General features: G+C 36.3%; 1 protein-coding gene across 4 annotated transcripts; it reads left to right on the top strand.

The window, feature by feature from the left end:
• VAMP4 (vesicle associated membrane protein 4) lies at positions 1–26317 on the top strand. 4 transcript variants are annotated; one of them, XM_045165732.1, is made up of 9 exons: positions 272–468; positions 2479–2542; positions 2922–3038; positions 8651–8697; positions 12542–12592; positions 18076–18176; positions 19442–19521; positions 22758–22809; positions 25086–26317. In XM_045165732.1, the coding sequence occupies exons 3-9, from the start codon at positions 2973–2975 to the stop codon at positions 25112–25114; spliced, it is 426 nt and encodes a 141-aa protein (XP_045021667.1). In that variant the 5' UTR covers positions 272–468; positions 2479–2542; positions 2922–2972; the 3' UTR covers positions 25115–26317. The 4 variants fall into 4 exon arrangements, with proteins under 4 accessions (XP_045021668.1, XP_045021665.1, XP_045021667.1 ...); XM_045165733.1 differs by lacking the exons at positions 272–468; positions 2479–2542 and adding an exon at positions 1–159 and having other exon boundaries at positions 12545–12592; XM_045165730.1 differs by lacking the exons at positions 272–468; positions 2479–2542 and adding an exon at positions 2–159.
• The last annotated feature ends 863 nt before the right edge of the window (positions 26318–27180 follow it).

Raw genomic sequence — 27180 nt, forward strand, 5'->3', positions numbered from 1 at the left:
CTCGATGAGCGGGGGCGCAGCTGCGGCTAAGCGGCGGACGCCGGGTCCGCGCCCACTGTCTCCCCTTCCCCGCTCTCTTCTTCCGATTCCCACTCCTTCCCCCGCCCGTCCAGCGCCGCCCGCCCGGGAGAGTTGCCGGGAGCTCCCCGGGAGACTCAGGTACGGCCGTCCTCCTGGGCCCGACGGGAGGGGCGGATGTGCGGAGGAAGGAAACGGAGACGACGTCCGTGCCCCGCCGCCCCCAACGTCCGCGTCGCGCTGAGGGGCTGGCCTCGGGGGTCGCCGAGTGGGAAAAGGCTGGGGTCGGAGGGGCGGGTTACCCTGAGGAAGAACGATCAGGACCTGGGTGTGCAATGAGGGGCGGTTAAGGGGGAGAAGAATAGAAATTGTAGGGTGCTCTGGGGAGATGGGAGGACAACAGCGGCGGGGATAGGGAAGACTGGAGAAGAGTGGGAGGCAGCCCGGAATGTGAGTGCCTATCTTGGGGTAAAAAGGACTAGAGTCAGGAGCAGATGGCGGGGGACGTGACCTGGTGCGACTGAGGCGGGGGCGGGTGAACGGGGCTGCTTGCTGGAGGGATGGATTTGTTTCTTTATTCAAAGACTGGGGAGAGAGCGCGCCAATCCCGTTGCGTTTATAATGACCGGAAGGGTAAGGTGAATCATTAACACTTTGACAGCTTTTGTGAAGAACATCTTCAGGCTGTGTCCAAGTCACTAATTTCCGTGAAACTGTACCAACCAACATTGCTGATGAGAGTTGAGGAATCAGAAAGGGAACGGAGGCTGGGAAAAGGGAACCCTCTATACAGATTTCAAGCTTTTTCTAAAATGAAATACTAGGAAAAAAAAAAAAAAGAAATACTAGGGGTTTTGGTGTGCTTGTTGTTTGCGTAAAGCAAAAAAGAAGCCAACATTTACTAAACAACAGGTTAGAAGTATATTACGTACTGCCTCTTCAAAAAATACAGGAAATTGTGAACGTATGATGATGGCATAAGAAGCTTATGGTGATGTGACATTATAAAAATGTATTGGTGATGTTGAAATACATCACTGAAGGTTCTGTTGTTAACATATATACCTAGACACAAACACCTGAATTTATATGTATTTTGGGCAGGAGAGATCTAGGGAGAATATATAAGTCTAATTTCTGAGCATGGTTTATTTCTACTAGTCGTCTGGTGCAAATATCATCATTTGCCCTGTCGTTCATCAAGTGCAGTTAATAATCTGCCTGCTGCCTTGTTGATGGCTTTTATGTTTGTCAGTCGCTGATTTCTTGCCTTCATGAAGCTGATTCTTGGATTATGGGCCCTGAATTTGGGTTTGCTCATCGTTAAACTTGTAGTTTTACTGTACGTTTCACAAAGATGTTATGTAAGTCTGCCTGCTATTTGTTTTTGGATGTTGAAGCAGCCCTTTTGTAGGGTTTAAAAGGTGTAATTAAAAGCTCAAGTCCTTTGGTTGCTTCTTTTGTCATCTGTTTCTCCATACTTTCTGTAACATTTCTGCATGAATGAATTATTCAGAAATCGAAGTATGAGGAATAAAATGGGTCAGATGCCGGATGTGCGTGACAGAAATATTGTAGAATGAAGAACTCTAGAGCTGTTACTTAGGTAGCAAGTACTTGGTTTTTGTTACAAGTGATTACGTTTCTGGTTTGGAAAATTATTTCTTATCAAAGAAAAGTGTTTATATCAATTTGTTTGGATAGGAAGTCAACTTAAAATTTTACTTTATCTGGTTTATGAAACTGGACTCTGGGCTTGTTTTTTTCTTTTTTAAGTGAATGATTAACCACCAAACTGATGTCTAATTATGCTTAAAGATCTTAGAGGTTGTTCTTTGCAAAGGGAAAGAGGGCTGCTGGGTTGTTACAGGGAAATGGTCTTTATAGCACAGAATTGTGTAACCTGATAGACAACTTATTGAGTAAATACTAAAATTGATCATGCACAGTCATTAATAATTTAGGCCTGTGTTTCTGCTATTTCAATCAGTAGAGTGACTAATGCTGTTACTTACCTTTTACCAAGCCTTAGTTTTCTCTTGATTTCTTGGTGCTTACTTCAAAGAAGTGTTGTAAAGAATTAAAAAATGTGTGTAAGTTACTGAGCACAGTGCCTAACACAGAGTAAAATATTCAGTACACCTTAGCTGTTCTCGTTATTCATCCATCTTCTTGTCCAAGATACTGAAAACTTCTGTTTGCATATGTCAGCTTTTCCTCAAGAAAATTTTGAATATGTTGCATATTCAAGCATGTTCCTGGAAAAACTCAATGCAAATAAGCATTTTAAAAACAGACCTGTAGCAAACAGAAAACCTGACTTTGTTTAACCCAGCACTTAGCAAACATATCCCTTTCCTTGGAACACCTAGTGTTATGCACTGGAACAGGGCACTATAATTTACAGAATGTTTTTGCATGTATGTATTAATCTGATATGACCATCCCAACTCCATGCAGAAGCCTTGAAATCACTATTTTACAGATGAAGAAATGGAATCATTGTTGATGCAACTCACTAAAAGTGAGTGAGAGAATTTGAAGTGTTTTCTGTCTTCTCACTCCAAATTAAAATCTTTAAGCATTTGATGTCTCACTTGCAAGGGGACAACCTCCTGTTTTTCCCTCCTTTCCTGTGGAGTCTTCTGTTTCATTTTATAAAAATGCTGTCACTGATTTTCTGCACATGTTCTCTAAAAGTTACCTCCATTTTTCTCAGGGTTTTAACTATTTTTTGTGTACTGAGTCCTCACATGGAGGAGGTGTGGAGACCCTGTGAGAGAGAGCAGTTGAAGTCAGAGAAGTGGAGGGGGCCCCATCACATCGGGCCTTGTGTGGTGTTTTTACTACTTTAGCTTGCACCCCAAAGTTTCAAATCTGATGAAATTTATTTTCTCTTTAAGGTGGTAAAGATTTATCCTGCTGGGAAGTAGAAGAGTACCTCATTAAAAAAGATGCCTCCCAAGTTCAAACGCCACCTAAATGACGATGATGTCACAGGTTCTGTGAAAAGTGAAAGGGTAAGTTCAGAATCTTAATCTTTGAAAAGGAAAGATTCAAAATTTGTTTTCCTTTGTAAATAATTTTAGAAAAATCTAATGTTTATGGCTATATTTGAATCCTGTATGTTTTCTTCACAGTAAACATTAAAAAGTATATGTTACTTAGATTGGGACTCAGCCAAATTCTATTTCTATTAGTGACCACATTTTGTTCCCAGCTTCTTTCCAGTCTTTAAAGGGGAATTTCATATAAATACACAATATCTTCTTTTGGACTCTGGAGCCAAATGTGGTTGGAGTTCCTCAGAATTTTTCAGATTTTACAAAGGTAGTTAGTGCACATTTTACAAGAGCCTTCTGAGGGAGTCTAGAGCAGCACCTCCAAACATACTAATGTTTCTCAGTGAAATGTCTGGTTATTCTAAGTATATAAATAAATTAGCTAACATTAATTCAGGTCAGCTTTTCCTTGAAGTGAGTTTTGACTCCAAAACTTACAAAATCTCTTGGTTTTCAAAACTTTTTAGATTTTGGAATTGCAGATAAAGAATTCTGGTCCTGCAGTTGCCTCAGAGCCAGAGTAGCTTTTATATAATGGTCAATTTCTTGTTTATTTTGGAATATTCTATGCAGGGTTGTAAAAATCTAAAAATTATGCAGCATTTTGGAAGACAACATTGATATGAATATTGTAGATAGCTTTCTTTTAGAATAAGTAATCAATAAGGATTTATTGAGGGAAGGAATTAGAGCTGTTGTTTTTCATTCATCCACCTGAAGCCTTTCCTCACTTCCTGTCTTCCTGCCATTCCTTTATTTGCTGATTCATGCAACAGATAAATATTGCTATCCATTATATGCTGGGCATTGTGCTAAAAACTGGAGGGCATGGTCTCTCCTCTGTAGAGCTGATAGTCTACTTGACTTCATTTTACACACTCCTTTTTCGCACAAAGAGCTTCTGTCCAGCATGTTATGATATAGAGGTATCTTGAAGTATAGTATAGGAATCATTTGTCATCCCTTTATTCTCTTTCTGCAGTTTTTGTTTTTGTTTTGCTTGAAGGAGGGTAGAATCCACCAATAGACAAATTGCTAGTAAACTTTTAAAATCAACTTTATGTATATACTCAACAGTATAAGATATGCAGTCTCAATCAGTTCTACTACAAAGAATGGCACTTCCTTTCTACATTGTTGGTTGACTACTACCACAATTTGCTATAGAAATAGGATATTAGATACCAGAATTGAACAAAATTGGCTGTTTAAAGAGAGTCCTCCTTTTGAATGTTTATCAGATCATGACATTTGATAACTGGTTCTAAGAATTTATAAATCACTTTTATGAAACTTTAACTTTTGTTCCTCTTTTCTATTACACTTTTTTGATAACAGCTTTATTGAGACATAATTCACATGCCATACAATTCACTCATTAAAAGTATACAATTCAGTGTATTTTAGTAATTAATATTTAGTACAGAATTATGTAATCATCACCACAGTCAACTTTCATCATTCCAAAAAGAAACTCTGTACTTTTTAGCAATCAACCCCTGTTCTCCTCATCCCTGCAACCCTAGGCAACCATAGATCTATAGCTTTGTCTATTCTGGACGTTTTATACAGATGGGAGCATACACTATGTTGTCTTTTGTAAATGGCTTCCTAGCATGATGTTGTCAAAGTTCATCCATGTTGCAGTATGTATCAGTACTTCATTCTTTTTTATTGCTGAATAATATTCCAGTATATGAATGTCCCACACTTTATTCATTCATCAGTTAATGAACATTGGGGCTTATTTACATTTTTTTGGCCATTATGAAGAATACTACTGCTATGAACGTTCACATACAAGTTTTGTTTTCATTTCATTACATATATTTTCATTTCTCTTGGGTAAATATCTAGGAGTAGAATTACTTGGTACTATAGTAACTCTGTGTGCAGCCTTTTGAAGAACTGCCAAACTGTTTTCCAGAATGGCTACACAGTTTTTACATTCCCACCCAGGAATGTGTAAGAGTTCTAATTTCTCTGCATTTCTCCTCAACACCACTCCCTCCTCACCAACACTTGTGTTATGTGCCTAGTGGGTGTGAAATGATATCTTGTTGTATTACGTAACCCTTTTTGTGATAATGTATACTTAGCACTTGTGTTTGTTCAGTGGATAAGTGTAAAACATTGGTTTTCATTGTGTTTCTCACTTGGCAACTATAATAAACACTGTATCTTTAGTATATGGGGCAAATAAGCTGTGTTATGAAAGTAATGATTGTTGCTTATTAGCTACAATAGCATTCTAGAAATATTTGTTAAAAGAAGTCACTAATGTATCTTCCTAAATATTATTAACTTTGAACATCTTTTCATGTGGTCATTGGCCATTTCTTTTCTGTTAGGAATTGTCTGTTTCTCTCCTTTGATGATTTTTCTGTCTTGTGTCTTTTTGTCAGAGATCTTTATTTAATAGAGATATCAGACCCTTTAGTCTGAAAGTATGTTGCAAATTTCTTTCCCAGCCTGTTGCCTTTTGTTGGAATTTGCTAGTATATCTTCTCCATCTCTCTCTTTTTTCCATTCTTTATTTGACATTTATTTTAGGTCAATTTCTTATAAACAGATACTGGCTGGAATTTTTTTGAACTTCACATATAGTTTTTACTTTTAATAGGAGCATTCAGACCGTTCATGTTTATTGTGATAACTAATTTATTTGGACATTTTCTGCACTAGCTGGTTCCTCTGCTGGCAGTGAATGCGCTTCACCTTAATCTCTGGTTGGCGCTTTGATATTGTTTGGATCTCAGCCTAAATTTCACCTTTTGAGAATGATTTTCCTTGACAGCCTAATCTCATTTAGTCACCCTGTCACTTTTTATCCCATCACTGTTTTAATTCTCTGCATAACTTTTATCATCATCAGATGTTTTTCTGTAAGAGCTCAGACCTTATCTGTCTTGTTCTAAGCTGGTGCTTGGTCCTTAGAACAGTGCCTGGTACACAGAAGATGCTCAAACATATTTGTTAAATGAATACTGAGCAATCCTCTTTTCATTTTTCTTGCTCATTGTGTATTATTTATAATAATATATAGAGATAATGATATTTGTGATATTATTTTTATTTATTTATTTTTTGGCTGTACTGGGTCTTTGTTGAAACTCATGGTCTCTTTGTTGTGGCACATGGGCTTTCTCTTCAAGAAGCAACGGCTTCTCCTTGAGGTGCGTGGACTTAGTTGTGCCACAGTGTGTGGGATCTAACTTGGACCAGAGATCGAACCTGCGTCCCCTGCATTAGCAGGCAGATTCTTAACCACTGGACCACCAGGGAAGTCCTTCATTATATTTCTTAGGTTTTCCCAAGTTTCCCTAACTTCTTTTGCTAAGTTGATTATTTTTCCTTACTTTTCCCCTATGCTCAAGACCACTAGACGGTTAAAAAATTTCTTCCCTTTCTCCCTTTTTCCTTCTCTTTTACTAACTTTACATGTTAACATGTGTGCGTGCTAGGTCGCTTCAGTTGTATCCAACTCTTTGCAACCCCATGGACTGTAGCCCACCAGGCTCCTCTGTCCATGGAATTTTCCAGGCAAGAATACTGGAGTGGGTTGCCATTTCCTTCTCTAGGGGATCTTCCCATCCCAGGGATTGAACCCATCTCTCCTGCATTGGCAGGCTCTGTACCAATAGCAACACATGGGAAACCCATACATGTTAGCAATAATGTTTAAATTTGTGTTTTCTGTCAACATGCTGAGAACTGTGCCCCTCTGGACTACTTTTCATTCTAGGCCTCTTCCCCCTTCCTCCACTTCTCTCTCCACCAAGATGAGCATGTCACTTTGCTTACTTCCTCACTTTACTCTCCTCTTCCTGCTTTTGGGTTTTGTTAGCCAAGTTTGAGATTCTTTTAAAGTTTTTCTTTATATTACATGTTTTCTTTTTCAATGGCTGTGCATTATAATTCATAATCACATTATCATCTTCCCTTTCGATTTGACCACACATTTTTTTAGACTTACTGAGTATATCAGTCTCCATCTTAAGATCTTTGTTCTGATTGAATTTTCTTCTTAGCCAGTGTAATTCCTTGGGTAATTTTCTCAGAAAAGGTACATGGGTGGTGTATTTGCTTCCTATGGCTGCTGTAACAAATTATCACAAATTTAAAGCAACACAAACTTATTATCTTGTAGTTTTAGTGACCAGAAGTCCAAAGTGGATCTTACTGGGCTACAGTCCAGGCACTGACAGGACCGTGTTCCTTCAGGAGACTAGGAAAGAGGCTGTTTTCTTGCTTTTTCCCAGCTTTTAGAGGCTGCCTGCCCTGCGTGGCTCATGCCCCTTCCTATATCTTTAAATCCAGCTGTGTAACATCTTCCAGTGTCCCCCACCTCTTTCACTTCTGCCTCCCTGTCTCTTTTTTAAAAAGTTTGTTTGTTTACTTTTATGTTTACTTTTATCTATTTGTTTTTAGCTGTGCTGAGTCTTCATTGCTGCATGTGAACTTTCTCTAGTTGCAGCAAGTGGGGACTTCTCTTTTTGAGGAGCACAGGCTCTAGAACACACTTGCTTCAGTAGTTGCAGCATGCGGGCTCAGTAGTTGGGGCTCATGGGCTCTAGAGCGTGGGTTCAGTAATTGTGACACATGGGCTTAGTTGCTCAGGGGCATGTGGAATCCTCCCAGACCAGGGACCGAATCCTTGTCTCCTGCACTGGCCACTGAGCCACCAGGGAAGTCCCTGCCTCTCTCTTTTTTAAGAACACTCTGATGACTGTACTCACATGATTAATCCATATTGACCTTCCCACCTCAGGATCCTTGGTTTCATTGCTTCTGCAAAGTCCCTTTTACCATGCAAGGGAACATAGTCAAGGTTTCCGTGATTAGCATGTCGACCTCTGTGGGGAGGCACTATTCTACCTATAAGGTATATACTGTTGGAGGTCCTGTATGCTGAAAAGGTTTCATTTTTGCTCTTCTTTAGCCTCCTTTTGGAACTTTATATCTTCGCGTTTGGGGGAGAAGGTGAGACATTCCTCATTTTAAGAAAAACAGTTGTATCTTATAAGGTAAAAGTATAAAATTGTTTTTGTTTGGAAGTTCAAATATGTGTAGAGGGCTGTTCATGGGCTGAGTTGCTATTAGGTGCCAGTTGTTAAGCCTTGTCTCTGAGCTCTAAAACCTACCTTATATACTCCTCTCTCTGATGCCGGAGTTGGACTCTGCAACTGCAGTACATTTCTCCTTTGCCTCCTGACTCCTTCTTAGGTTCTGTAAATAGATAGAGACTGGAAGGCCGAGGGAGGAGAAAGGACTTGCCCCTTCCTGATTGCCTGCATTCCTTACTCCCACTCCAGCTTCAGTGACCTCTCTCTACCTTGTGGTCAGTCAGTCAGAGGATTCTGTGTTACAAGCATTTTCTTAGAAAGTCCGCACTGCGGTTCCATATCTTTTAGCTTCTGATGAAGCACATGTAATTACCCTTCCCTCTGTCTGGAAGCTTGGAGTTAAGAAATTTCACCAGGATAGAACTTGTTTCACTGCTCTGTCCCTAACAATTTGTAAGCCCCTGGGAATCTGAAAACTCAAAAGTCTTTTTCTTTTTTTGACAGAGAAATCTTTTAGAAGATGATTCAGATGAAGAAGAGGACTTTTTTCTGTAAGTTATTTTTGTTTGTTTTACAGCTTTATTAAGGTCTAACTGACATACAGTAAAATACATATAAAGTGTACAATATGCATTTTGACATATCCATTGTATGCCTGTGAAATCATCAGAAAAATCAAATAATGAACATTGCCATCACCTCAAAAGTTTCCTCAAACCTCTTGGTAATCTGTCACTTTTCCGGTCCGTGGGCAGCCACTAGTCTGCTTTCTATCACTGTAGCTTGTATTGTCTAGATTTTTTTGATAAGTGGAATCCTACAGTATGCTTTTGTTTTTACTGGCTTCATTCGCTCTGCATAGTTATTTTGAGATTCACCCTTGCGGTCACATGTATTAGTAGTTTCACCCATGCTGGCCCATGTATCAGTAGTTTATCTCTTTTTATTTTTGGGTAGTTGTCCATTGTATGAACATTTACCCATTCACTTATTGATGGATATTTGGGGTGTTTCTAGTTTTTAGCTATTATAAATAAAACTGCTGTAAACATTTGTGTACAGGTTTTATGTGGACTTATGCTTTCATTTCTCTTGGGTAAATACTTAGGATGGTAACTATGTTTACTTAACATACATAACATTAAGTTTATGTTTAAATGGCTGGTATATGTTTACAGCTATTTCCCAAAGTGGTGTGTACCACTTTATGTTCCCACCAGCATTGTACGGGAGTTCTGGTTGTTCCAAAGCCTTATCACCACTGTGTATGGTCCGTCTTAATTTTAGCCATTCTTGTTGGTGTATAGTGGTATCCCGTTATGGTTTTTATTTGCGTTTCCCTAACTACAGATTATGCTAAACAACTTCTTTTGTGCGTGTTTACTGTTCTCATGTTTTCTTTCATGATGTATGTGTTAAAATCTTTTGCCCAATTCTAAGTTTGTCTTATTAAGTTGTAGGAGTTTTTTTTAAAATATGTTTTACAAGTTCTTTATCAGATAAATGTTTTTACAAATATTTACCCCTAGTGTGTAACTTAATCTTTTTCTTTTCTTTTTTTTTAATCTTTTTATTTTCATAAATATCTTTTGAAGAGCAGAGTTTTAGTCAGTTTATTAAATTTTTTCTTTTATTGTTTTTGCTTAAGAAATCTTTGCCAAACCCAAAGATTCTAAGATTTTCTTTTTTTATTTCTTCCAGAAGTTTTAACATTTTGGCTTTTACATTTAGGTCTATAATCTGTTGTACATTAATTTTTTACATATGGTTGAGGTAAAGGTGAAGGATAATTTTAGGGGGGACCAGGGGGCGTATAGCTATTTGTGCCACCACCATTTGATAAAAAGATTATCTTTTCCCCATTGGATTGCCCTGATGCTCTGTCAGAATTAATTAACTTGATCCATCCTTTGCAGTTATAATTAGAAAGGGCCTAAGTTTTAATTGCAAAGACAGGAAGGATGACATACTGTTGCAGAAGTTTTCTCTGAAGGTTGATGTAGCAGAGTAAGCCTGGGAGGAAGCATTTACCTCCCTCTGCTATAATGTTGTGGAGTTTTTTGTAAAGACTTTTTTCCCCCCAAATAAAAAACACTTTATGAAAGTAATTGACAGCCATGAGGCAATCGACAAAAAGAGCCTACAGGATGGAAAGCAAATCCAATAAGAGGAAATAGTATCATTTTTGGCAGGAAGGTCAGATGAAGTGGGAAGAATATTTCCTATAAGTAACAAAATTTCCAGTGTCACAAAGCTAATTGCTAACAGTGCCAATTAAAATGAGAAGCCTTAGACTACAGCAATAGCTACCTGTGAACAAACGACTCATTATTGAAAAGAAGGTCAGATGCTTTGGCCAAATAAGTGAGTACCTGAATGTAAGCAAGAAACAAACTTTTCAGGCCAACTCTGTACACTGGAGATTTACTCCCAAATAATGCTGTACAACTTCCAAAGGGCCTGATGACAAAACCGGCACACTTATTCAAAATCAAATCCCATACACTGTGGTTCTGTCTGTGTATTGAAAGGGAGACAAAGCAATAAAATTCCGAAATAATTTTTAAAGATTATTCAACACTACTTTCATAGCAGGATTATTCATAATTGCCAAAAGGTATAAGTAACCCAAGTGTCTGTCAATGGATAGATGGATAAAATATGGTATGTACACACAATGGAATATTACTCAGTCTTAAAAAGGAAATTCTGAAACACGCTACAAATGAATGAACCTTGAAGACATTATGCTAAGTGAAGGAAGCTGGTCATAAACATTTTACATGATTCTTCTTATCTGAGACACCTAGAGTAGTCAGATTCATAGAGACGCAAAGTAGGATGGAGGTTGCCAATGGCTGGGAGTAGGGGAAAATGGTAAATTAACCTAAATAGCATATTGAAAAGCAGAGATATTACTTTGCCATCAAAGGTCCGTCTAGTCAAGGCTATGGTTTTTCCAGTGGTCATGTATGGATGTGAGAGTTGGACTGTGAAGAAAGCTGAGCGCCGAAGAATTAATGCTTTTGAACTGTCGTGCTGGAGAAGACTCTTGAGAGTCCCTTGGACTGCAAGGAGATCCAACCAGTCCATCCTAAAGGAGATCAGCCCTGGGTGTTCATTGGAAGGACTGATGCTGAAGCTGAAACTCCAATACTTTGGCCACCTCATGCGAAGAGTTGACTCATTGGAAAAGACCCTGATGCTGGGAGGGATTGGGGGCAGGAGGAGAAGGGGACGACAGAGGATGAGATGGTTGGATGGCATCACCAACTCGATGGACATGAGTTTGAGTGAACTCCGGGAGTTGGTGATGGACAGGGAGGCCTGGTGTGCTGCGGTTCATGGGGTGGCAAAGAGTCAGACACGACTTAGTGACTGAACTGAACTGAACTGAATGTTTAATTGGTCAGAACCTATTCTTTGAGTTTTGTGGTTTATACCTTGTTTTCTATCATCAGAAGAAGGAAAATTACTTAAAATATCCAAAAATTTTTATTTCCAGCATACTAAAATGGATTCATTTAAATGATACAATACTTAACTATAATGGAGAGATAATTTGAGAAATGTTAATATTTTCATAGACTCCATTTCCCTTTAGTTATGTTGCTAAGTTTAAGATGAGTAATCAAAAAACATACTTTAAAAAACTTAGTGTTTTGAATGGATTTTTCTCTATAGTCATCCCTGAAAATTAGCATTTCATTAGAGCCTAAATTCAAGGTAATTGGTCTTACAGTGTTCTATGTGCTTAGTTGCTTAGTCTTGTCCAACTCTGTGCAAACTTATGGACTGTAGCCTGCCTAGGCTCCTCTGTCCATGGGGATTCTCCAGGCAAAAATAACTGGAGTGGGTTGCTATGCCCTCCTCCAGGGGATCCTCCCCACCCAGAAATCGAACCCAAGTCTCCCACATTGCAGGCAGATTCTTTACTGTCTGAGTCACCAGGGAAACCTAAGAATACTGGAGTAGGTAGCCTATCCCTTCTCCAGGGGGTCTTCCTGATCCAAGAATGAAACCGGGGTCTTCTGCATTGCAGGCAGATTTTATAGTCGATCATTAAGTTATTTATAATCCCTAGCACTTTGGTTGTTGTGGTATTTCAAAGTTTAATGATTAGAATATCTGTGTATAACTAAGAATTATATTGAAACTGATAACAGTCAGAAGAATTGGGTTGTGACAGCCTGTACTAAGTACCAGTGAAGTACAGATATGATTATATATCGTTAAGTTCTATCAATACTAGTAAAATCTGGTTCCTTATGATGAATGATCCATGTTTAGAATTCAGTGTGTGTGTGTGTTTTCTGCTTTGGTGTTTGTTTTAATGCTCTCCTTATTAATTGTATTTGGTGTTTCTTGGGTTTTTTTTTTTTTTTTTTTTTCCAGAAGAGGACCATCTGGACCAAGATTTGGACCTAGAAATGATAAAATTAAGCAGTAAGTTTGTGAGATACTTATTTGTTTAAATGATTATCATATTTGTACCTGGACCAGGGGTTGGCAGACTACAACCTATGGGCCAAATCTAGTTTTTATGAAGTTTTATTGAAACAGTCATTCCTGTTATCTTAGTTGCTTTCAAACTATAATGACAGATTTCAGTAGTAGTGACAAGAGACTTTATGATCCACAAAATCTAAAAACTATTCTATCTTATCTTTTACAGAAAAAATTTGCTGATCCTTGACGTAAACTAATATTCTAGGTTGTAAAAACCCAGTCATTTTTTTTTTTTTTTTTTTCACAGAGCTACCTCTTAATTATAGCTAAGGAAATGCAGTTCCTGGTTGTTGATTTTTATTACTGTATATCAAATTCATTTATTTAGCATAATCTCAAGGTCTATTTTGGTTTTAAATCTATAACATGATTCCCATTTTCAGCATGATAATAAAAGCAACATAATAGATTTAGTTTTCTGAAGTACAGTATCTTTTATATACTTCCAGAATTTATTCATACCTATTACTTATCCTAACCCATTTATTGATCTAAGGATTTTTTTTTTAATAATTTTATTTATTTATTTTTGTTTGTGCTGGGTCTTTGTTGCTCCATGGACTTTTCTCTAGTTGTGGTGAGCGGGGGCTACTAGTTTGGTGTGCAGGTTTCTCATCATGGTGGCTTCTCTCGAGGTGCATAGGCTTAGTTGCTCCGAGGCATGTGGGATCTTCCCAGATCAGGGATAGAACCCATGTCTCCTGCATTGGCAGGTGAATTCTTTACCACTAAGACACCAGGGAAGCCCTGATCTAAGTTTATGGCTCATTAATTTTCAGTTTAAAGCTTTTCTGTATATATTATTGGTGGTAGATGGTGGGTAATGCTATAGTGAATGTATTTAAGAAGTATATGAGTCCAGACAAGAAGGGAGAAGGAATAACTGGAGAAGTGAAATAGCCCTGGAAAATTACCATGCTATAAAAGATAAACTGGAAGATAAACTGAATGGCCCAGGTTCAAGATCTAAAGAGGGGTAGTTGCCCCCCTAAGTCTGGATGTAGATGGCACATAGTGAGAAGTGTGCTAGAATGTAGTGTCAAGTTATTGATAAGATACTTGGGTTTTAGTCACATAGCTGTTGGAATGAAGAAATAGGCCCACACTTAGCCAAATCCTAGTTAATGGATTCTGAAATACACAGTCAAGGTACCAACAAATTAGTATACTGAATGGGATGTCTTCATCTTTTCTTGCTGCATAACAAGTTACCCTGAACCTAGCAGCCTGAAACAACATTCATCAACCCACATTTTCCATGGGTCAGAGGTTCAGTCACTGCTTAGGTGGCCCTCTGTGCAGGGTCTCACAAGGCTGAAATCAGGGCATCACCTGGGCTTTGATGTCATCTGAAGCTGCTGACCAAGTTCAGGTAGTTGTTGATAGGATTTACTTCCTTGCAGGTGTAGAACCCACAGTGCTTGCTCCTTCGAGGCCAGCAGAAGAGAGTCTCTGCTGCTTCAAGGGTCTGTTTCGACAGTCAAGATACAATGAGCCACTTAGGTCCAGACAGTTTTTCACTCACATAGATTGTCAAAGGAAGAGTAGCCAAAGGTGCCAGTTCCCTGGGTTCTTGTCCTATACACCAAAAATGATTATAGGATGCTGCAGTCTGAGTTGTGAGATACCCTGTTACAAAGGAGCCAGTTCTAGCCCAGGTTTATAGGGGTTTATAGTCTGCAGATATATCCTGCAGAAAGCTTCATGTGTCATCAGACTGTCTCATGACAGTCTCCAGAGAGAGATGGAGAGGTGAGTAAGAGATGGCCTCACAAGTCATTCACCCTGTCGTATTCCGGAAGTACCACAACACATTCAAGGTTGCAAGGATGCCATGGCAGAGAGGTTTTCCTCCTTTGAGCTAGAGTGACTTCTCTGTCCACCCACATATCTACACCTCACCTGCCATTGGAGAAGAGGACTCCACAGATGACACATCGTTTTTTCCCTGCCAATATGCTTCATTTCCTGTCTGACATCTTTCCCCAGACTGAGCCTGGTACTGAGTATGACCCAATGAATCTTCTCAATATGACTTTCCGGCTGAACTCCTAAACCAGTGTTGGTTGTACATAATGGGCATTGCAGACTATGTCTATGTTAGTAAGTGCCAAGCACACATATATGTGAATATGGATATGTGCATAGTAAATTATCACAATAACTTTGATCACAGAATTTTAGAACAGTAAGGGACAGTTGAGTTCTTACTCTAGAGCTGAAGGCTTATCAGATTTACTTAGAAGGTGATCAGTCATCAAAACATACAATTTAAACCTAATTGGTACAACCCCACAAATACTTATCTAACCAGAGCATGACTCAAACGTGTGTCCAAAATGTCCCAAAATCGTGGAGCATAACATGCCACACCACTTGCCCAAGGACAAATACCTGGCATTTGTTTATGAATAGTAACTAAAATTGCTAGCACTGGTGAGTTTCTTTAAGGTGTATTATTACCACTTAATATGTAACATTTCCATACAAGGCGTGGGTCAGCAGCATTGTTGCTTTGTTCAAATTTGATTGACATACTGATAACATTAATCCCACAAAACAGGCCCAGTGTCCCTTTTTTTCCTTTATTGAAGTATAATTGTTTTACAGTGTTTAGTTTCAGGTATACAGCAGAGTGATTCAGTTATATATACATACATATATAAAGAATCTGAAAAAGTATATATATCCTTTTTCATATTCTTTTCCACTATAAATTGTTATAAGACACTGTGCTATACAGTAGGTCCTTTTAATGGGTTTGTTAGTATACCAGTGTCACTTCTTAGGGAAGATTTTTGGGAAAGATCTTAAATATTCACATGCCTATATAAAAATTTATGATTCTCTTTAGAATGTTTCCTTTGCTTTTAAATTATAGCATTATAAATGCTACTCTAGTGAATTGTAGACATTCTCTTCCATGGGTAGGAAATCTCCTAACTATATATAGCCTTGGTCTAACCAGTTTTAATTTTATAAGGTCCTCAAGGAATGTTCCATGATTAACAGCAAAAATATAAAACTGCAAAAATACAACAGACCTTTTAAACTTCTTTTGTCAACAGTACCTTAAGAGGCCACAAGATGGGGTGTTAACTATGCAAATAAATTTTTTCTTTATAAAATAAGGGATGAGTGTATGTAGCAGAGCATGAACTTTTTTGTTTTCTTAATGGAAGAACACTGACATTGAACACACACTAAACATTAGGAACCATGCTAAGTGTTTAAAAAACACTGTCACATATAATTCTCATAAGGGAAAGATTATCATCTTCATTTTAAAGGTGAGAAAATACGAGGCTCAAAGAGGCTTGCAAAATGACTTGCAAGGCCACATACATAGTAAGTGATAACACTGAATTGCAAACCCAGATCTGTCTGCATCCAGAGCCTGGTCTCTCTACACTACACCATGCAGCTTCCCTATAGTGGTGATAATTAGAGACATTTCAGGAGCTCAAGTGCTGTCAGACTCTAAGGAGGATTAAAAACAATGTTAAAATGTCTTCTCTCTGAGTGCCTTTATATTTTCTAGGGTAGGTTCTCTCTTGTGTCCTTTCTTCTACTGCATGACTCTTTAACTGGAAATGAGATAAATCTCCACCCCCTTCCTTCAAAAACTTGCTTTTCCTTTGAGTCCTTAATTTTCTTTTCCAGTTAATGACCATCATCTATATCTACTCAGTTGCTCAGTTTATAAATCTAGAAGTTCTCTACCCTTTTCTTGCCCTAACTCCTTCACCCATATCCAGTTAATCATTGGTTCCTGAAATATCCCCTCCTCTTATTCCTTTAGCCTAGAAATTTCCCACCATCCATCACCTTTTTCTAACTATGCCCAATTCATTCTTAACCCCTTAAAACTTAGCACCAGGATGTTGATGGCATCTCTGGTCCAGGCTGGATTGATCTAGGCTGCATGACAGCTACCATGGACTTCCTTCCATTATAGCGCTTAACATATGGTAGTATAATCCTAGCTACCAGTGTTCCTCACTAGACTGTGATCTTGCTGAGGATCAGGCTCAAAACATTCACATGAGTGTCCACAATGAACAGCATAATAATAAGTCCTTAGTAAGTAGTTTTGAATAAATGAAATACATAATTCAGATCAGAAAATATTTGTTGAATGCCTATTTTCTACCAGGCACATTTCACATGACCTGGGAAACAGATGAGTGAGTGGGACAATTTCTGTTTTTACTGCATTTATGGTATAATAATGAAGATAAGACCAACATAAAATACAAATAGAAATCAAAGTATTGTGATTGCTATGAAATGTAAAAGATCATGGGTAAACATGTTTTTACTTTTTTTAAAAAAAATCCTTTTTATTAAATAAGTATATAAATTTTTTTCTATAAAAATTGTGTTCTGGCATGAAAATATCTTGAAATATAGAAGCACAGTCATGACATTTTCCATTATCCTAATTGAATGTGTATTGTAGTGAATGTATTGGATGAGAGTTATACGGTAGCTGGATTAAGAAGGTTATACCAGTGGATAGTATTATCTGAAGGAGAGCATAACAGTAATTTATTTGTCACTTGATAGAAAAATTAAATGTTGGGTAGTTTCCATTAGCCATAGAGATTACATATATGTCATACTGTTGAGATAATACCCCTAGGTTTATGATCATCTAGTAAGAATTAATCTGGAATTTTATGAGTTCTATTCCAATTAATCTGTCTATATCCATGGAGTCTTTTGCTTATAGGGATTCTAGGACATAATGATTCCTTCAGTTTTGTTTTAAAATCACATGTAGTGTAGGTATATTGATATAAAGAATAGCTATAATCTGATCATGTGTAGGAGCTGCTGTACATTTTGTCCATTTCCACCCTGCTGTGCCTTATTTAGGCTATTGTCTCTTGCATCTGATAGAAGATAACTACTTAGAAATTTCAAGATTGGTCCTTGATGAACAATAGCTCTGCTTCCATTATAGTTAAATGCAGATCTCTACGTTCACTGCCTTATATCTCTTTCTCAAGTAGCTGGATGTGCTTGGCAGGACTTATACCCAAATTGTTCACTTATTGAACTGATAAGTCTTAAGTGTATACTCTGTCCCAAGCAGTGTAACAGGTACTGGGGCTACAAAAATGAACCAAATAGGCAATTACTGAGCTTTCTGACAATGCATTTAATTTGTAGAAACCGGACTAAGAATAAACTATCTTTAAGTTAAATATTACTTTTATTTATATTATGTTGTCTTTTAATTTTGTGAGTACTCAAGCCCACAAATGGGAGGAATGTTGCTACAAGCCTTAAACTTAAAAACTTTAGACTTGAATGATTCTGAGAACTTGTTATTTTCTACAGTGTCTAATGAAATTTTCAAAAATTGTAAAATTCTCAATACATTATTTTTTAATCTTTTTTTTTTAAACTAGTGTTCAGAATCAGGTGGATGAAGTCATTGATGTCATGCAAGAAAATATTACAAAGGTAATAGAAAGAGGGGAGAGACTAGATGAACTACAGGACAAATCAGGTACAGATACCTCATATTTCTTGAAATTCTTAATCTGTATTTTGATAGTGTACTTCTCCCATTTTTCTAGCCAAAGTTTAGGAATCTTGTCTTAGGAAAAATGGTATTTATGGTTTTAATGTTTTAACTTTAGCTTCCTTTACTTTTTTTAAAAATTATTTTATTCAAGTATAGTTGATTTATGTGTTAATTTCTACTGTACAGCATTTATATATACACACAAATATATATACTGTTTCATATTCTTTTCCATTATGGTTTATTCCAGGATATTGATTATAGTTCCCTGTGCTACACACTAGGACCTTGTTGTTTATTCATCTTATACATAATGTTTTGCATCTGCTAATCTCAAACTCCCAATCCATCCTTTCCCACTGCCTTCCACCCACTGCCCACTCTAGGCAACCACAAGTCAGATTTCTACTTAGGTCTTCGGTCCATTTTTCAATTGAGTTGTTTGAAACTTCATTGTTAAGTTGTATATATTAGCTCTCTTTACTTTGAAACATCTTATTGTTGTATTATTGCTTTAATTGATTGGTTGAGAATGGAAAAAGTAAAAATTCATTATTGAAGAATTAGAGTACTTTCTTTTGTCCTGTTATGTTGATGTACTTTGCATCTCTCCTGATCTCATGGAAAATAGGTCTAATCACTTCTGTTCAAACTTATCCAGCTTTTTTATCTCAGGCTTTGTCTGGTAACTTAGTAACCTTTCTTTACTGACACGTTAGTCTCTGTTCTTATAACAGTTCCTGGCACTTATTAGGTACTCATATATTGTTTAAATGATGAATGGCTGAATGACTATCTGATTAATCCTTGACAGACTTGTTTAACAAAAAAAATTATTTAACCACTTTTAAAATTCGTACTGTTTTGCTTCAGAATCACTTTTGATATCATCTAAGAATCGAGCCTTCTCCACTTGTAGATTTTTTCTGTAGTTGTGCCAAGTATTTGAGTTTTTAAAGAGTATTTTCTAACAGAATTCATAAGTTTATTGAAAGCACTGAGGCCCTAGAAGACTTCTCTTGTTCTTATCATAAAAGTGGATTGAGCAAACTGACCTGCATTCTTTTTTTTTTAAGAATACAGAATGCCAGAGTTTGTGGGTGGAGGAAAGGAAAGATGTTGTTTTCATGCTTAAAGGGGAATAAATTTGCAGAAGTAGAAATTAATATTTTCTTGTCTTTGTGTGACTAGATAAAAGAATCCTGTTATGTCATTTAATCCTTCTCTCCATCCTCTATGTGATATAGAAAGCTTATCGGATAATGCAACTGCTTTTAGCAACAGATCCAAACAACTTCGAAGGCAAATGTGGTGGCGCGGATGCAAAGTAAGTAGATCAGAAGATGTTGGATTGGTTGGTCAGCATATCCAGTGGTGGTCAAAGACATAAAGGAAAAAGGGCCTCTAGATTATAAGCTCTGTAAGGACAGGGGCTACAACTCTCTTGCTCATTATTATGTATTCTGAGCCTGAGACTCGGTGGAACTCTGAATATTTGTCAAATTAATATCTTTGGGGTTAGAAATAACTAAAGGAATCAAGCAGTGCCTGAAAGGATGTTTTCATGGGTTTCTTCATAGAGAGTAAACCACATTTTATTAATAATTGAGCTTCCTCTAGACTTAACTTGGAGAAGGCAATGGCACCCCACTCCAGTACTCTTGCCTGGAAAATCCCGTGGACGGAGAAGCCTGGTGGGCTGCAGTCCATGGGGTCACTAAGAGTTGGGCACGACTGAGCGACTTCACTTTCACTTTTCACTTTCATGCATTGGAGAAGGAAATGGCAACCCACTCCAGTATTCTTGCCTAGAGAATCCCAGGGACAGAGGAGCCTAGTGGGCTGCCGTCTAGTGGGGTCGCACAGAGTCGGACATGACTGAAGTGACTTAGCAGCAGCAGCAGCAGACTTATCTTATAAGAACTATTAACTTATAATTTATTATTAGTACCTTTTTGGAACAACCTATACCATTACATACAGATGTTTAAAAAATAGAATGCAAGCTAGAGAAAAGTATAATTTTCTGTTGGAAAGGAGGGAGAAAATAAAAGCAGTTGAATGTGTCAGAATTCATATGGCAAATGGGAGGGGGTGTCTAAAAAAATGCCACTGTCCCTCATTATTCTAGAGAGTCTTCTGCCATACAACCCTGAACCCATCTGCCTGATCTCAGAAGCTTGGCAAGGTCAGGCCTGGTTAGTACTTGAATAAGAGGAATAAGAAGTAAAACATTTTAACAAGGAAAAAATTAGGAATCATTATATGCTGATATATTACTGCAAAACATTTTATGGAAATGAATTTACTTCTTAAATCAAGTATGGCTACTGCTTATCAAGCAGAAAAATGTTTCTCTTAAGATTTTATAGAAAATTTCATATGAGCACATCTCATCTTTTTCCTCCTGATACTTTGTATCATTTTAAAGTCTCTCATTTTCCAGTTTAGGAATAGCTTTCAAAACATGATGTTGACATATGCTAAGGATTTCTTCCAAGAGTTTCGTTAGATTTACTTCTTTTTATCTGTGTACCTGTTGAATCCTCTTATTTTCAGAAATAGAACTTAGGGGATGATATAAGTTTCATTGCTCCTCTTGTCTAGAATTTAAATTTTCTGGTTTTTTTTAATGAGTAAATTTTCTATTTCTATACAAATGTTCTGTTCTGGAAATTAGTTTGGTGGAACAAAAGGTCAACGAGCCATTAACCTCCTCTCCCATACATACACGTGAATCATTCACATGGCCATTAACAAAATGGTAATGTACATTTTGTGTAGCTTTTTTTAACCATAGCTAAAGATTTTCATTTTGTACTTTATGGAGTCCAGATCAAAGAAATAAAATGTTTTTAAGGGGAAAAATAAGAGTACATTTTTAATTTATATTTTTTAATAGTCTGTACATCACTACCATTTTCTGGTTTAACTTCATAATTGTTATTTAGGAAGGACTAAGAAAAGGGCTATAGAAATGGAAAAGAGATTAGAGGTTGCCACTGGCTAAGGGTCGAGGAGTAGAGATTGACTACAGCAGGGTATGAGGGCACTTTCTGAGTGATGAAGTGTCTTACGTTCACCTACGATTGACAACTAGATGTCAAAATGCATGAAAATGAACTTTAAAAGGGTGAGTTTTATTGTATGTAAAGTATCTCTCAATAAACCTGACTTTTAACATAAATAAGTGAACATGTTTAATGAGAAACAGATTTTTGTCCATGTCGTTTGGAAGAAGTACACTTTTGACATGCGTGAATACTGCCATTTTTGGTTGTAAATATTTCCTGGCCAGTGTTAGAAACTGTTTATTTAGGTGTTTTTAAATTGTTATTAATATTTCCATTTAAATCTTCTAAATGTTAAACCTAGCACAAATTAATAGGGAAAATTAATATGTATTTTTGGTAAATTTGAAAAGCTATTGTAAAATTCAAAATTAATTTAGAAATGTTTTCAGGTTAAAAAAAAATGCAAAGCTTCCATATATTCTCTGGATCACTTTCATCACTAAAGTACTTTATAGTGTAATGTGGACCCAGACACCTATTGAAAATGTACCTATATTCATTTGATCTGAGTCTGTGTCTACATTTTTTGGTTATCATAATATAACCAAAGCTTCCATGTATTCTCTTGGTCACTTTGTTCTTGTCATGAATATAATGCCACTAAAACGTCAGCAGTATTTTTATCTTAGAAACATTTCATTAGCTGCTTCTAGTTGCTATTTGTGATATCCACCGGAATGTTTCATGTGTTTATAACAACTGGGTACCTTTTTCCTGAAGGAACCATCTTTAACCAATTATCTGTGAAAATTGTTGATGATAACACTTTCATTTGAATTCAAATCAAATCAATTTATAATTTATGCATTTTAGGATTAGATGAGGAATGTGACAATTTTATAGAGAGAGATGATGTGGACCTAAAATATTAAGTAGCTAAGGACTAATCTTAAGATTTCTCCTATCTGTGAAACACACACAGAATGTTCTTAGACAAGTTATTTATTAAATAAGGTTTATTCATAAAAAGTTTAAATTATATTTCTCAAAATAGAGATAAAAATGCTAAGAAAACAAGGGGAGCACAAACTAACAGAATTCTAATATATTAATACTTTGAGAATAATTTCTATAAGAAATGCTGCTTTATACTATGTATATTGAACCATCTGTATTGGATGCCAATGGTATTCATAGTATCCTGACATTTTTGGACAGAGTTGCTAAAAGATTATTCTTTTCCTAGCCTTACATTAGAAATATGTGTGAAATCAGAGACAAAAAGACCAGGCCCATGAAGGCTTTGATTATTACTGTTTACTCTAGCCTTGAAGAGTAAAATCTACACAAGCATAACCCCTCAAATTTGGGGAACTCTGATTATTACAGAAAGATGCAAATAGTCAAGTTTATATGAAAAAAAAAATTGAAAACCTTTCATAGAAGGAGATTGTCTGTTGATGAGTTAGTGTAATGTGGTAAATAGAATGACAGATACTTTCTATTAAGATGTGAAACATTAATCTTTTCTGTTTTTTGTGTGTTGTAGATAAAAGCCATCATGGCTTTGGTTGCTGTTATCCTTTTGTTAGTGATTATCAGTAAGTATTTACTGGATTATTAATTTAGAGGAGTATCACTTGAAGTTTTTAAAATTTTCCTTTTTAATTTATTTTCAGTTGACCTAGCATGATTGATGTCAGGGTTGAGTAATGATTTATGGCCCCAGACAGGAACTCTTAACCTAGAATCTGTAACTCTGAAAATGCATATAAATTGTATATAAAATTCTACATGAGTATGCATATGTTCAGGTTTTTTTTGTTTTTAATAAATATTTATTTATTTATTTGGCTGTACCAGGTCTTAGTTGCAGCATGGAAACTCTTAGTTTCAGCATGTGGGTCTAGTTCCTTGACCAGGGAACGAACCTGGGTTCCCTGCATTGGGAGCACAGAGTCTTAGCCGCTGGACCACCAGGGAAGTCCCCATATGTACGTTTTTATAGTGAGAGTCTTATCTTTCATCAGATTCTCAACAAGAATTACAGGGCTGCATGATTTGTTTGAGGCCATATATGGCTACTGTTACATTCAAGACCATAACACTCATTTTCTATTTATTATTAACTTTTAGGTATGGCAGCTCATTTCATAATACTGTGTTTAAAGAAAATCTAGATAAATTCTCTAGATGATAATTTTTGTTTTGGATTTGAGCTTCATTTCCATCATTGAAGCATAACTCTTGCCCTTCCTTTTCTCCCCCTTAATATCCTTTTTAAAGTCAGATCATTAAAAAAAATTTTTTTTAGTATAGTTGGTTTACATTGTTGTGTTAATTTCAGGCATATCACAAAGTGATTCAGTTATATATTTTTTCAGATTATTTTCCACTGTAGGTTATTACAAGATATTAAACATAGTTCCCTATGCTGTATAGTAGGTCCTTGTTGCTTGTTGCTTATCTATTTTATTTATAGTAGTTTCTATCTGTTAATCTCATTTCCTAATCTATCCTTTCCCCCTCCCTTCCCCCTTTGGTAACCAGAAGTTTGTTTTCTATGACTGTAAGTCTGGTTCTGTTTTGTATGTAGATTCATTTGTATTACTTTTTAGATTCCACATATAAGTTATATCATATATTTGTCCTTTTCTGGTCAGATCATTTTTAATATCTCCTTTTTTCCCAAGATTCTTGCTCTGTTGTTTACAGGGATTTTATAAAGATCTGGACAGTATCTCAGAATAACCATTTGAAAAATTCCATGGTGATACTACTTTTAAACAGAACAAAAAAAAGTTTTGTTTCAGAGTCAGTCCTCATTATTTGTGGATTCTGTGTTTGTGAATTCATCTACTGGTTAGCATTGATAATTCACTCCAGTGCTTTTGGAGTCATTGGCAGATGCAGTCAGAAAGGTGAAAACTTTGGATCTCTTGATGTGCATATCCCAGCTGATGTCTAATGTCATGCTCTGCCTCAGTTCCACCTCATGAAGTAAACAGGTGTCCTTCAGAGTCTGTTCAGTGCCACATTGCTCACATTTCTGTCAATCTCGTTAATGGTTTTGCTGTTTCAAACGTTTCAGGTGTACTGGTGCTCCGTGCCATCTAGTGTTGCTGAGTACAAGGCTGTAAGCCTTGTGGAGGAAACGTGTGTTAGATAAGCTTCGTTCAGGCATAAGTTCAGGCCAACTCCTGTCGGCCATGAGTTCAGGGCTAATGAGTCAACACTGTAGTAAATAAGGTGTCTCTACCCAGAAACTTATAAAACAAGGTTATGTGCTGACTGGTTGTCAAAAACATTGTAGCCAGAGGCTGGCAGGAATTTAAGCCTATGTTCGCCCTCAGAGCAGTGGTTCAGTATCCACTCTTTCAGTGTTTGTGGTGACTTTATAGAACATAACTACTGCCAGTACCAAGAATCAACCAGTGGTATGTTGAATGGCATAAAGAAGAAAATAAAATGCAGCTATTCTCTTAGCACACAGAGATAGCTACTATTAATATAACTGTTGTATATACTTCAAGTCTTTTCCTATTAATAATATATAAACATGTTTTTCAAAAACTAAGATCATATGTATACTTTCTAATAAATATTTTCTAAATTTTCCCATGTTATTAAATATTTTTAAAATATTTTAGCCACTTTATACTATGATTTTGTATTAATCTATTTGATCAAAATGCTAATATTAGACATTTAAGTTGTCTCATTTTTGTGCCTCCATTCCCATGTGTTATCTATCATTTCAGATTAAAATTGTCCCCATTACCTCTTTTCACAATGAAAACTACGTTTAGGAATATTGTTTATCACGTAACGTATGAATCTGATTTTGATGTTTCTTTTCCATTTTTTTCTCTTGCAGTTCTTATAGTTGTGAAATACCGTACTTGATTTGATGACAGATCTTCATTAAACAAAATCTGGGACAATAATAAAAGGTTGCTGCATAATTTAAATGAAACCCATGTATATAACTTTCACAGCTTCTTTTTCAAGAAATTAAGAGGCAAGTATCACTTCAAATTGGAGCATTGAGAATGTCCAATTATCTCCCTCCCTTCCAACAAAATGTTGCTTTTAATAATTATGTTTGAGGCAAAGATAACCAGCCTTGATTTTGCCATATTCCAAGGGTCTAATTTGAAACTAGATACTTGCCAATTCACTATTGTATATATAGTTAAACACTGATAAGGATATTTCATACTGTTATTTTAATGGCATAAGGACTTGAATTTGTTGCATTGAGGTAGGGATCAGGCTGGTGGTCAGGGAGCCTCTGCAGAGTACCAAATCATCATGCTGAAAGATGTGTATAACCATTCCATCGATATTTGCAAGATTCTTCTCATATTAACAATTGCTTTGTAAGCAATATTCACATGTTTATAGATGTAACAAAAGCTAAATGTTGTAAATGTTGCTGCCTTCAGCTATAACTAAAAACATTCCAGTAAACCTATTTTTGATTGTATAAGGGAATGGGTAGTGATTTTTTGACATTTGGATTATGGAAATGGGAAATTTAAAGTGTGAAAAGCATAGTATGGCATCATAAACTGGAGGTGGTAAAATTATTGGAGCGCATCATTGGAGTATTTGAAAACACCAAACATGCAGCTAAAAGTCGTGGTCCAGTCTGTTTTCAGTTAGCCTCCAAAAAGGAGGACCAGTCCTAATGTGAGTAAATGAAATCCACAGGTAACTTGTCCCCATAATTTTCTGTTTATTAGTAGCTTTCTTCTTTAACTTCAACTAGCTATTTTACCAGAAATGCTAAAAGTAGCAAAATCACCTGCTTAGGATTTTTGATTTTTGCATTCCCTGATTATCTCCTGGGAAATGCATGTTATACATACAATCAAATGTGAAATTAGTAAGTAATAATGAGTATAAGAAGTCAGGAGCCTAGCTAATCAGTCGGTAACCAAATGCTAGGGTCACCATTAATCTCAGTCTGTTTTTATAATGATAAAGAGTGTTAACTTTAAAGTGTGCCAACTTTCTTGGGTTGTTTAAACATGTGAAAATGAAAATACAGTTCGCTAGTGTGTGTGTGAGGAAGTTTTATAATAAAATTGGAGGTTCTGTAGAGACTTATGTACATGGACGTCTTCACAATGTATATATAACTTTAAATTTGAAATTAGGGTTAATAGAAAGTAGCAGTATTTAAATAGGAAAAAAAAATAGTCCATATAGTGTTTATTTCTTTGGTCGTTTTCATTCAAAATGTATGAAACATAGGATCTTTTTTTTTTTTCAATTCTACAGGTTTAGTACTAAGATACAAAAATGTTCTTTTTAGAATGAAAAGACATTTGAAGGGAGAAAGCAGATTAAGAGATATTCAATACACCCGCAAGTTAAGAAGGTCTAAATATATTTGCTTAGCATTATAGTCCACTAAGAACATTTAAAAAGAGGTAAAGGTCTTACATACTATGGAGTGTGTTCTCTGGTTTCTCTGTCCTTTGTAAATGTCAGTTACTGTAAATAACATAATAAATACTAAACCCTTTGACAGAGGATACCCAGGAGAATGAGCATTTTTAGAATTTCAGTAGCTAATGTAGTTCAGGAATGGAAATGTTTTAACTGAGTGTACAGAATCAGTCCTAACATGTTTATTCTGTGTGTCCTTCATTCGGGATTGAAACTAGACTCACCAATGGTTAATTTTCTATTGGTTAGTATAGAAATTTGGTTTCTTCATATCATCTATCAGTGAAGATGATTATTTCTCAAAAAGAATCCACATTTCCAGTGTTTCTTTAATAAAGTATGCTTTTAAAGAAATAAAAACAATTTTTAAAACTTTTAAAAATGAAAAAATAAAAGGAAATATTTATATGATAATACCATATATATGTAGTTCTCTTTGTATTTAAATATATTGCTGCTGAGAATACTGGTGGTGGATATGTTACTCTGTTAGGGATCTGTTAGTGGTAGCC

Source organism: Bubalus bubalis, chromosome 5 (genome assembly GCF_019923935.1).
Source record: "Bubalus bubalis isolate 160015118507 breed Murrah chromosome 5, NDDB_SH_1, whole genome shotgun sequence".
In the NCBI taxonomy this organism is placed as follows: domain Eukaryota; kingdom Metazoa; phylum Chordata; class Mammalia; order Artiodactyla; family Bovidae; genus Bubalus; species Bubalus bubalis.

Coding starts and splice junctions, on each gene's coding strand:
- VAMP4 (XM_045165730.1), top strand. CDS start 2,973: ATGCCTCCCAAGTTCAAACGCCACCTAAATGACGATGATGTCACAGGT. Junction 12,593..18,075: donor AGAAATGATAAAATTAAGCA/GTAAGTTTGTGA, acceptor TTTTTAAACTAG/TGTTCAGAATCAGGTGGATG. Junction 18,177..19,441: donor TGAACTACAGGACAAATCAG/GTACAGATACCT, acceptor TATGTGATATAG/AAAGCTTATCGGATAATGCA.